The sequence below is a fragment of the Anser cygnoides genome, chromosome 14, assembly GCF_040182565.1.
Source record: "Anser cygnoides isolate HZ-2024a breed goose chromosome 14, Taihu_goose_T2T_genome, whole genome shotgun sequence".
NCBI classification, from domain to species: domain Eukaryota; kingdom Metazoa; phylum Chordata; class Aves; order Anseriformes; family Anatidae; genus Anser; species Anser cygnoides.
Genome location: NC_089886.1, coordinates 5,237,231 through 5,249,563, shown reverse-complemented (window position 1 = coordinate 5,249,563; position 12,333 = coordinate 5,237,231). Strand labels below are relative to the sequence as shown.

At 41.0% G+C, this 12,333-nt stretch overlaps 1 protein-coding gene across 8 annotated transcripts in view; it reads left to right on the top strand.

Annotated features, from left to right (window-relative positions):
• Window positions 1-507: 507 nt before the first annotated feature.
• The window catches only part of MAPK9 (mitogen-activated protein kinase 9), a 35,125-nt gene continuing 23,299 nt past the window's right edge, over window positions 508-12,333 (top strand). For 4 of the 8 annotated variants that reach the window (XR_010834903.1, XR_010834902.1, XM_048057426.2 and 1 more), the window contains exons 1-6: window positions 508-661; window positions 4,577-4,751; window positions 9,132-9,261; window positions 9,976-10,034; window positions 10,725-10,863; window positions 12,039-12,204. Coding sequence is in view for 6 of the 8 variants with exons in the window: in XM_048057426.2 (XP_047913383.1) it covers window positions 4,630-4,751; window positions 9,132-9,261; window positions 9,976-10,034; window positions 10,725-10,863; window positions 12,039-12,204 (616 nt within the window). In the remaining 2 variants the exon portion in view is untranslated. Of the gene's footprint in view, window positions 716-2,602; window positions 4,126-4,576; window positions 4,752-5,184; window positions 5,421-5,472; window positions 6,348-9,131; window positions 9,262-9,975; window positions 10,035-10,724; window positions 10,864-12,038; window positions 12,205-12,333 lie in introns of those variants that run through there. The other 4 variants (XM_048057424.2, XM_013175925.3, XM_013175927.3 and 1 more) reach the window with 4 other exon arrangements.

The following is a 12,333-nucleotide window of genomic DNA, read 5'->3' as shown; positions in this document are numbered from 1 at the left end:
TTGATTAATAAATAAATAAATAAAAAGTGTGTTTATCTAAAATCATCGAGGAGCATAGAAACCATGGAACAGACGACTCTTGCTTCACTTATTTATTTATTTATTTTCAATTACGGGGTTTATTTATCTTTTTACTGAAGGGGTCGAAGTATTTATTTTAATTAAGGGGCTGACGTCCGCAGGGCCGGCCTGAGGCAGGCCGGGGCCGGGCACTGACGTGGTGCCGGCGCGTGACGTCATCGCAGCACGCCCCCCTCCCTCGCAGTCCGCAGCGGGGCGGCGACGTCACGAGCGCCGTGAGAGCCTGACGTGCGGCGATGACATCACGGCGGGGGGCGGGCGCCGCGTCGCGATTGGCCGCAGCCTCCCCGTCCCCGCTTCGGGCCTTCCCCGCCCTCTGAGGGAGAGCGCGGCGAGGTCCCGCCCCCGGGGCTCGATTGGCTGAGCCTCGCCGGCGGCGGGCTACGATTGGTCCGAGGCGACGTCTGTCAGCGCGCGCAGGCCTGGCGCGGCCTGCGCGGAGCAGCGGGAGGCCATTGTGGCTGGGGCGGCCCTGCGAGGCGGAGGCGGCGGCCGCGGAGGAGGTGGCTGCGGTGGTGGTGGGGGCGGCGGTGGCTGCCGCCGGGGCCCGTCCCGCTGGAGCCCGCTGAGGGACGCGACGGTGAGGGAAGGGCCGCGAGGAGGGCGGCGGGGCCGGAGCGAGCCGAGCCCTGCGGTGAGCGGAGCCCCGGCCCCACAGCGGGGAGAGGGCGCGGGCCCCGGCCGGGGAAGGCCCCCGGGGAGGTTGGGAGGCGAGGAGCTCCCCGCAGCGCTCCGCCTCGGCTCCCGGTGCTGTCCGCCTCCCGGCTCAGCCTCCTGCCGCCCGCTCGCCCCAGGGTGGGTGGCTGGGGTGGGTTGGGGTGCTGGGCTGCTGCTGGGAGAGCCCGGGGGTGCCTCAAAACCCGCTGTGAGCGGCCGAGGCGCCGCTGTGCTGCGCTCACCTGCGGTGCCGGGCTGCCCCAGGGCTGCCAGGAGCGGCACGGGAGGTAACTCGGCAGGGTTTTGTGTCTGGGACGTGCACCTGTTGATACGTTCTGCTGTAACGATTAAAAACCGAGCACTGCTGGTTAACTTGCAAAGGTAATAAGCTAAGGGGGGGAGATACGGAAACAGCACAGAATATCTTCATATATGGGTAGCACGTTCAACGTGTATTCTTTCTGTCTGCAGCGCGATTTGGCTTGAAGTTTAAAAATCAAGTTCAATTTCTTGATGTTCATACGCTTCGTTGTAATAACACCCCTGTATCCAAAATAACACAGGGAATGTGTTCCCAGCTGTTAAAACCTGTTTGTTTCAGAAGCTTTTGACTTGGAAAATATCCAGAGGATGGATCTGGTTAATAATAAGTTGCCATTTTAATAAATGACTTGTAGAGAGGTGACTTGAATACAGGCCGTGTATATACATACACACCATAGTGCAGTCGCTTTCAACCGCTGAATATTTCCTACTGGAATTCTGTGTGATAACTCATAAACCTATGGGAGATAGGTTGGGTGGTTTTATCGTTTTCCTATTTTTGGCTGTTTCATCTTTCATGAGCTACAGGTTGAAAACCATTTCTGTGAGTGTTTCTGAACTCACCGCACACAGTAAAATCAACTTCGTTCTTTTTAAGTTCCTCCAACGGTACAAGCAAGCTACTAAAACAAGCACAAAAACCCACACCCAATTTATGCATCTCATGCATGCTCTAAAATAAGAAGATATCTTGAAACTTTGTGATTTGGTAACACGCCGTTATCAATAACGTAGAAGTATGTTTGCTGACCATCGTGTGAATGAATGTCTTCCACATTTGGCGCTGGTCCTGTTTGGTGCAGCTGTAGCTAGGGAACCATAAATGAAAACATACATTTCCAAAATGGAAATAAGATTCTTGTATATCAGAAGCATGGAATATGTTGCGTACGTTGCTAGGTGGAGTGGTGCATTGAATTATTTCAGGTAGGAGAGGAACAGCTCAGGATTATGAAAGTCACTTGTCAGATATACTTTTTCCTTTGAGCAGTGGGAAATCTGTTCTTATTCAAGGGCCCTGACCCCCAGAATAGACTCAAGGCTTAAGTCCTGTGAACACCTACAATCCCGCACCACCTAGTTTTATGTTCGTGTGCGTCTGAAGTAACGCATGTGCTGATGCTTCCAAGCAGCTTGCAGCCCAGGTGAAAGCTGGGGCTCTGCCAGCTGCTTTTCTCCACATATTATGGAGAGGCTGGGCACTCCGCACACTGAATTCCAAAGGACGTCAGAAAACGTGAAGCTTGTCTGTTGCAGTGCATGAGTCCTGCTTTGGGTCTTGCCTAAAGAGCTCATCCTGGTCTTTAGGTTGTTTCCAAAAGATGGCTTTGTACAGACAAGATTCCCTAAAGTTTGGGTTCTCCCATTCAGGATAACTTCCTTTTCCCTATTCTTCATTATCACTGCTACAGAGAAGTGATGATCTTCATTATCCTCTGAAGATGCACAGCATGATTCTCACATAACTATCAAGTGTTTAACTTGATTTCCAACTTAATCAAGTTCTATACTCTTTTTTCCCCTCCTCTATAAGTCTTTTGCAGAGGTAGGGTCTTCACTTTCCAGCTGTCTCTCTTGCAACATTGGAAACTTACTGAAAATATCAGGGCTGCTCGAGGACCGTTAATCAAAAAATTCAGTGCTGCAGAGTGTGTAGCTTTGGAGTAATAAAAAAGGCTGGAAGGAAGAGTGGGTTTGTTCCTAGGGTGTAGCAGGAAAGGTTGAGGGCACCTCTTAAGGCAGGGTTTTGGTCTTATCTAAGTGTGAGCTCATGGCAGAGGCAGAAAACTGGTGGCTTACGTTTTCCTTTTGCTGATTCTTTCTCCCTTGCTTTTTTTTCTTAAACTTCTAAGAGGATGTATCAGGTAAATTTACAGCCTAAATTGCTGCCAGCGATGACCAAGTTGAGTACCTACTTTTTAAAATGCTGCTTAGATTCCAGAATGCTAGAAGCTAAGTGGGGCTCCAGATATTTCTTGAGAATGCTTTAAGACTAGCCATTACTGGATTAACCCCAGTCTCTGTTAGGTTTTGCAGCTCTTCTGCCTGTTTTCCTTGCACGTTTCCTGGTGTTCGTCTGCTGGCCCTGGCCATGGAGAAGATGCTGCTCCTTCCTGCTTGTACCAAGGAAGGGAGACATCCAAATGCTAATTCTTGAACGACTGAAAGCCTTTTGTGTGGCTGTGTGCCCTTGTGGGGGGATTCTGGGTTGCTCTTGAGGCTTTTCTGTTTTGCATTGGCTCACGAATATTCTGTAGGCCAGTGAAGAGAGAGAGAACAACTGCTTGTTCTGTAGCTAACGAGGACATTGTACAGCCTGGTGGTTAGGGCAGCTGCTGAGAGGGAAGGTGATCGGCTTTCATTTCCTGTTTCAAGGAACACTTGACTATGCAATTTAGTCTGGGCTCTAATGACATGATCTATCGTGTTGAATGTGAAATTAAAAATTGGGGAATTTCTTAGGGACCCCTACCGTAATCACCGAGGTAATTGAGGTCTTGTAAGGTTTGGAGGAGGGATGGATGCCCGGGAAAACGGGAGGTCTACGCTCATTACTGTAGTGCTTTAGAGCTGAAGAGGTTTAGTGCCTAACCTTGCTCTTGGATGTAATTACGTACATCTAATTCATTCCTGACAGATGTTAGTGTGGCACAGAAACCACCAGCGAAGGAGAGTCCATCACTTCCTTAGGGAATCTTCTAGAGTGCTTCACTGCTCCTGTTTTTACAAACTGGCTTTTGTTTCGTCGTCTTCTCTTTCTCTCCCCTCTTTTAAAAGGTCTAATCAACATCTTAACAGTTCATTGCTAATCATCGCATCCATTGTGTCCGGGGAGAATACATTATTTAATGCCTCCTTTCTTCAGTCTCTCGTGCATTTCCTCCTCTCCTCTTTTTCTGGGCAACGAACCCAGTTAATGTGACACTTCTTCCTCCCAGGTCTTGCTCCGTACTGCCCTCTGGACTTCAGTCTGTGTCTGTAAAAGTCTGGTTGCAGCTTTGAGCAGGAGGCTGATTAGAACTGCTTGGGGGAGGCCAGCTGCAGAGTGTCACTGCCTGGATGGTATTTCTTTTTCATACAGTTTGCTTTTCCCTTCTTTAAAGGGAACTCTTTGATGCTTGTAGGGTTTTAAGCACACTAACAAATAGCATGGGCTGTCAGCGTGTGTTTAAGATAGGAGGAGGAGAGTGGGTTGAGATAGCCGTAGCTCAGTATCCTTCACGTTGTAGAGAAAGAGCTGTTGGATTAAGGTTTGTTTTTGCAGTTTACTTGGCTGCTTTTTGTGTTGAGGATTGGAGTAGAAACGTGTTTGCTTACAGCTGTGAAGGTTATAATTATTTGTTGTCTTGTCTGCAGGAATTTTTCATTAGCAGTAGTAATAAGTGAAGTTGAAAGAATGCTTATTAAAGAGTATGCTACTGAAAAAGTTATTTGTATTAAAATATATTTTCCAACTTGTTTGCCTTGAATTAGTCAGAGATTGAACATCTGTTTTCTTTTTTTTTTCTTCAAGATCTTGAAACCTGTACCAGGTCCTTGAGAGAGAAAACTACATGACACTACACCATGAGTGACAGTAAATGTGATAGTCAGTTTTACAGTGTTCAAGTTGCAGATTCAACATTCACTGTACTAAAACGTTATCAGCAATTGAAGCCCATAGGATCAGGGGCACAGGGCATTGTTTGGTGAGTAAAAATAATTTATTAAAACATAAAAAGCTATAAATATATAACAAAATCTGAATGTATTCCCAATAGAGGTGCCAGGATGTCAAATGTTGTTGCTAATTTCTCTGTCTCTTGCTACAGGGTTATGATGGACTAAATAGCTACTAAAATACCTGCCCACAGTAGTTCATGTGCAAAACTAGCTTTTTTATTTTGGCTTTAGAGGAAAAGTAATATTTATATAACTACGTAACTTAAGAGGGTCAACAAATTTCCTTCTCATTAACCACTTTATTTTTGTTTCTAGTTCTCACGTTCCCCATGTAGTTATGATATTACGGTGTAAGGAATGACAATGAGATGGTGAGAGATTCTGGGTTTTACTCGTTTCTTCATCATGGCCCCCTTTCTTCCCCCCCTTTTATTCCCGATCACTCCTGTCCATTTCTAGGAGCCATCAATGCAGTGCCTTGCCATTAACTGGCAGGACGAGGCAAGTCAGTGTCATTGTCACTCCATGGACTAACCAGGAAGGGATGCTGTGTGAGGGGTTGGGCTGGCCGTCTCTTCCTTGGTGTGGCACCTCAGCTCTGTGTCCAGCCTCCACTGGCCCAGGACGAGAGAGTCGTTAGTCTGATCCTGAACCTTAGTCTCTTGTATGGCACCACACCTCTGGGCCAGCTAAAGGTAAACACTTTCAAATGTTTTTTAGACTGCAGCAATCCATTCTACACCGCTTACTGCCAGCCCTTATTTCGTTGGGCAAAACTTACTTGGTAACAACAGAAATGTTTATCGATGCGGTTTTAAAATTCCATACGCAAGGGAGTAAGCAGATATGCTTAGGAACTCAAATGTTAGACTTGATCAGAACAGTGTGGTGGGTTGTTCGTGCTTTAAATCCAGCCTGCGGTTTTTGTTTGTCTATAAATTCTGCAGAATAAGTGTGATGACTCATATTGTGAGCAACTCCTTATACTGCACCTGCCCGTGTCTTCTTGGCCTTTTCAAAACCTTTAAAAAAAGTTGCATATACATAGGAAAATGCGTTTTTGCGTGAACATAGCTCTATTTAAAAATAAAATGACTTTGTTCTTATTGCCCTGCTAATAGATGAAAAATAAGCAAGATGAGACCACCTTATTTCATTCTTCTTTAGTGGGCTGAGTGATGAATGGGTAGGCATGCTAGATTTTCATATTAGTAAAGAATACACATACAGAACCAGCATAACATTAAGTGTATTTATGTATTCTAGATTGCATGCAAGAATTTAGGGTGGTTGTAATTGCTTCTCCTTTCATTGGAAGTAGTGCATAAACTATATGACTTAAACTAGGCGTCTGCTGCAAAGCAAAGTTGGGGTTGCGTTAAGGTCAACATCTTGGGTGGAGGAAGGGATGATCTGATTTATTGACTTGTTTTGAGAATACTTGATATTTTGGAACAACAGGGTAAAACATTGCATAAATTCTCATCTTCATGTGAAACATCTCAAAACTGTGTCCAATTTGAAGAAGGTGCAAAATCTTAATTTCTCCATAAAAGTCCTTAAAACGCGCAAAGGAAATATGCAAAATACACGGATATATAGTGTAGAAATCTCACCTTAGGGTAAGTTCTGTGCTATCATTTTTGGCTGGGAAAATGTCAGTGTCATTCGTGTGATACACACGTGCAATACTTTCTTTTTTTAAAATCATTCTGTGCTTAATGCAAACATTACAAAAATATTTCTGGGGTTTTATGTGTAGTATTTTTTTGGTGGGGAGTTTTTAAAAGCGAGTATATTACTTCAGCAGCGAGAGGTCTGAATTTTGCTGTTGTTTTTCTTCCAAACATTAATAGGAAACTTCACTGGTATTGTTGCTGCTTATTTTTCTACATCTTATATTAAGAAAAAACTAAGTAGTTAAAAACAACGAAGAACAGTGATAAAGGAAATACGAAATGAGAGCTTTAGATAAATGAAAAAGGAACTTGATTGTTATCTAGGGGGTATTTCTGTACGAAGTTCACTTTTATATGTGACTTTTCACACTTTTCTCCTGAAGTATTTACATATCTGAAACCTTACAATCTATTTGCTACTGAGTAACCACTTGCACAAAATTACTTGAAGTTTTTCTTTGACTTCCTGTCATCATTTTTTTCTTGTCTTGCCCTTGATTTCCTATGTTTTTCTAGTAAATCTGATTTTTCTGTCCCAACAAATGTCTTTTGTCCTTCAGTGCAGCAAAACCACAATCTTATTCGTAGACTCATTTGAGCTTGAACTGTTGATAACTTTATTTACAGTTGGACTTGAAGAAATTGTCGGGAGAAGTTGGTTGCTGCATGCAAACTTGTATTTAGGCAGTAGGGAAGTTAGTGAAGTGGAACTGGCAAAGCAGGAATCCATGGTAGCAGCATATTGCAGTTCAAAGAGAAAGTCCTTTGCCTACAGGTCTGAAATGTAATTTCTTGCTGTAATTTAGGTCGTAATGTTTTGTTTATAATTTCATCACGTATGTGACATTGTTACTCCTAATATTAAATGTTTGCTGAAGATGCAAATCTATTACAAGTGCAAGGAAGACCTTACTACAATTCACCACGATTTTTATATTTACGTAAAATTGTGATATTTAGAAGTATGCTTTTGGTGGTAAAAGATGTTATATTCCGTCTTTTCCTTGGTAAATTACTTCATGCTCATACATTTTTTACTGTTTGATTTTTTTCCCCCCAATCAGTCTGTTTTTAATTTTGGATTGTGAAGATGCAGCTGCAGATTCTTTTTTGAGATGCAGTGCCAGTCACTTTCATGTAGATAAATAAGCAAAATGAAAGGTACAGTTGACTTCTTTAGTATGTGCTGAGGCTGAGTCTTGACACATACCTGATTTGTCAGATTGCAAAGGGATACTTTGCCTAAAATTGCTCATATGCCCCTCTGCTGCAGTGACCTAGCTAGCTGTGATTGGCTTGAACAGCTTTTTTCGTATGGATCCTGTTGATTATTAGCTTTGTACTAATTCCCAGGCGCTGTTAGTCATTAATACATGTGAAACTTTTTTACGTATTATGTCTTCTAGGTGAAGTGAATAATATCGAAGCATCAGTGCTTCATATTTGGGAGGAAAATAGTTTGTGCAATTGCCTGGCCTCCCATTTTGTGTTTTGTTTCACATAGACATAAAGGCTTTAAATTTGAGAGTGATCATACGTCACTGAATAATGACCTGTGTATTTCACAGAACTATGTTGAAATAAATGCTAGCAAGCCTTTAATGAAAATAGTGCATTGATTCAAATCTGGGACACAGAACCACGCCTCCCAGAAAACATTTTGCAAGCAAACCCTGCTTTGTGGTGGTACTGCTTTTTCCAGTAGGGAAAGTAGTGGCTTGATGCTGGTAAACTTTGTATGATTTGAGTATTTCTATCACAGATGAGCTGGTCTTTTCTAAGAATACTATAATATGATGGTCCTTTTAAGCCTGGTGTTGTGCATGTCTTGATGAGGCAGGGAAGGAATTCACAAAGAAATGTTCTGTGAAAATGTATGTTTCTTTCCTACCCTATGGAAGTAATATGGGAATCGTTATTTAAAACTACAGAGGTAGGAGACTGGAACACCTGTGTCATTTATGGTATGCATTTGCAGATAATTTGCCAAATAGTCTCTGTGTTAATAATGAGGATATTCAGACTTCAGTGTTCTGGATATACAGATAATTTAGCCTTAGATTCTTACAGCTGTTAAAGCAAGTTTGCATCTGTATCTCAAATTGCAGAGGGACTGAACAAGGACAACTGAAAAATAATACCAGATGAATGGCTGTTTTCATTTTTAAACCGTTGTATTGCTCCCTGGGATCTGGGAGCTTTCCATATTGCACCATTCTATTGATTTTTATTTTGTGCAAAACCAGATGATGAGTGTAATTTTCTGCTAAGCATTAAAATTGCTATGGGTTGTAATTTATTCACGTGCAGGAGTGCATTGACACCTGTGGAACAGATCAGGTGACTGTCCTTTAGGAAAATTCCTGTTGCAAATGTTAAATGACTGTCAGCAGTGCTGTCCCAAAAAAATGCCGAAGTATACAGATTAGGCAACTGAAATACTAATTTATTTAAAATAAGCTTAACATATTTTTCCATCTGTTGAGTCAGCAGATTCTATCTTACGGGGGGCACAGAAGACTTCTCTTAAGAGTGTTAGTGCCTTTTTTAAACCTAATTCTGTTTTTAAGGAATGCACATTTTGTAAATACAAATCAGATGAAGCTGCTTAGTTGATACTAATTTTTTTCAAATGTGGACTTATTTCCTTGCTCCTCTCTGCCCTTTTCCCTCACCTCTCCCCAAAACAGACTTCAGCTTACGTTGTTTGTCTTTGAAAACTTCTAGTGCTGCGTTTGATACAGTCCTTGGAATAAATGTTGCTGTAAAGAAGTTGAGTCGTCCTTTTCAGAATCAAACCCATGCAAAAAGAGCTTACAGAGAGCTTGTTCTTTTAAAATGTGTCAACCACAAAAATGTAAGTTCGGCTTTATATTTCCTTCTCTCATCTTAGTGTAATTTGTCTAAAAAGCTCAGGATTTGTTCTCTTGCTTGTTACCGATAACCAAAGTACCAGAAAAATGGTGAAGCTGGAAGGTTTTGGTGTAGGTAATACAATTTACACTATGTGTGGTTGAGCTCTCGGGTGAGCTGTTTGGTTGTTAAGAGGATGAAGTGCCAAGAGCAGGAGGTTTTTGTTGCAATGCTGTTGTGGATTTACCTTCAGTGTAGACTTTGTAAAGACGATACTGCTGTAGTGTGTTTGGTCTTTTAAGTCCTGTTAAGCGAACGAAGCCTGTTTGGCAGGTGGTTTGTCTCTTGTAACTGCACTGTAGTTATATTTTCTGAGTTTAGGCAAGATTTGTATTAAATACAGTATTTAACTGGTAGGTTTGGAGGGTGCAGTGATGTAGCTTAAAAAAAGGGTGCCGTTCAGGCACTGGAGAGGGAGATAGGTGTCATGTAACGTGAAAAACATTTCTGCAGTCTTACTTCCTTCTGCATACATGCTGCAGTTCTGAACTGTTTTTGAAACAGCAGTTTTTCAGTGTAAGCAAATTAAGTGAAACCAAGTAATATTTAAATTGTGCATATTACCAGTGTGCCTTTGATTTTGAATAATAATTTCTGCAATAAATGGATTTTTACTTGAATTAAAGCTGAAACTTCTTCTAATGTTTTTCCTTTATAGATAATTAGTTTATTAAATGTATTTACACCACAGAAGTCACTAGAAGAGTTTCAGGATGTGTAAGTACTAGATTTTTTTTGTTTTAATTTTCCTGACAAATAGTAGCATAAGCTATAGAGCTATATTTCCACTATCTTATAGACTTTATGCTTTGAATGCAGAGGGTATCTAAAAGACTAAATCTAGGCGTTAGGTAGTCTTTCTGGATGTTTCTGAAAGAAAGCAAAAAATAAGATGTTTTACTACACACGTAAGATGGAAGTGTAGGTCATTCCAGTGAATATGCTGTTGTGGTTTGTGAATGGGCTTGGGTAAAAGGGTGTGTGTGTCTTTGAGTGGGTAAGCAGATGATATTCTAACTTGAAAATTAATCATTCCTTATTAGCCCTTACGATAATTGTATTTTTTTTATTTTTGGGGGGATGTGGGGGGTGTAATTATGGTGAAAGGAAACATCAAGTCCTGATACATTGCAGTATCTGCAATTTCTTCATCAATTTCAGTCAATCTGAGTTTTTCGTGCTGTATCAATTTAGTAAACTCAGAATTATTATTCTGACTGCCATTTCTAAAACTAGCAAAATTCTAATTTCTTGTGATGGACTATTGAACGCTTTGTTCACTTTTAATAGTTAGATTGAGTAGATAACAATATGATTTTGAAATTATGGTAATGCATAATAAATATATTTTAAATTTGTTAACTTTTTGACTCAGGGTTTCTTAATGTTTTCTTTCTTATGCTTTAGATATTTGGTTATGGAGCTGATGGATGCCAATTTGTGCCAGGTTATTCATATGGAACTGGATCATGAAAGAATGTCCTATCTTCTTTACCAGATGCTATGTGGTATCAAACATCTTCACTCAGCTGGTATCATCCACAGAGTAGGTAGTATTAGATCATTAACGATACTCTATGAACACAGATGTTCTTATGAATTGGAGATTTGATTTTGAAGAGAATCTGGTCTAGGAGAGGAACAGAACTAGGATAGCTCAAAGGAATATATCTAGAGATGACTTAAAAGCGTCTCTGACCAAATAAAACTTTGAAATAATGTGTGTGACTCCCACCTCTGTTATTAATAGATGAATATTGAAATGTGATATCCTTCACATGGCCCGGCATTATAGCAAGATGAGATGACAACAAATTTCACTGCCAACAACTGTAAATAATTATTCTGTTATTTCAAGAGAAAAGTCTGAGTGGAAGGTTAGAAACTCCAAGCCAGCTGGTTCAATACCATTCTGCAGAAACTTGTTGCCTTCCTAAAATGTTCACACTTGAACTATTTGCATGTCCCCATCATCTCCCTTGAGAAAAGAACATTTTGTACCTGAAAGCATAGTTCATGTGACTGAAACCAAGTCAAGCACTTGAGCAGAATTAAATGTACATCTGTAATTCAGCGACTTGTGATAATCTGTGAATAAAAAAGTACTTTAGTTTTTCCTGTGCTATCTATTCCTTTGGGTGCAATAATGCTTTTTCCCATGAGGCAGATATCTTTAAACACTTTATTTTTCTCCCTGCTCACTGGATAACTTTGTATTTTCACTACATCATAATTTTAACTGTGAAATTTGCTAATCAAAATAATGCAGGTGACTTATCTGTCATTAACGAATATGCTTATTAATGCATTGTGTTGTGACACTTTCTACTACAGACACCTGACGGATTCATACAATCTCCTTTACTATGCATCTGTTATTTGTACCCAAAATAGGTCCACTCGATGTGTTAAAGGAAGTAGATAAATGTACACATTGTGCATTACAGAATGTAAGGTAACTGACTATACTGTCAGTGCACAACTGTGTAGATTAAAAGTCTGCAGATGATTTTGATTCGGTATTTCCCTGACTTTTTTGAGCACTGAGCTGTGCAGCATTTTACTTGTCTGTGGTCTGTGTATAAATCAGCAGATATATCAGAACACGAATCTAAAGCTGCTATGTGAGGTGAACTGGTGGTATATAATGACTTGGGGAGTGGGGAGTAATGTATTATCCAGTATGTTGATCCTTCCTTAACTGAAATAATTTCTTTGCAGGATTTGAAACCCAGCAACATAGTAGTAAAATCAGATTGTACACTCAAAATCCTTGATTTTGGACTGGCAAGAACAGCGTGTACTAATTTTATGATGACTCCATATGTAGTAACACGGTATTACAGAGCACCAGAGGTTATCCTTGGAATGGGCTATAAAGAAAATGGTAAGTTACTGGAGTAACACTTTAAACTCTCTTTAACACTCTTTTGTCTAACGCGTATCTGTCTCCGAATATAACAGCTTTAAAAGATCAGGGCAGAGCTGGTTTTGCTCTGCTAAGTCTGTTTTTAAA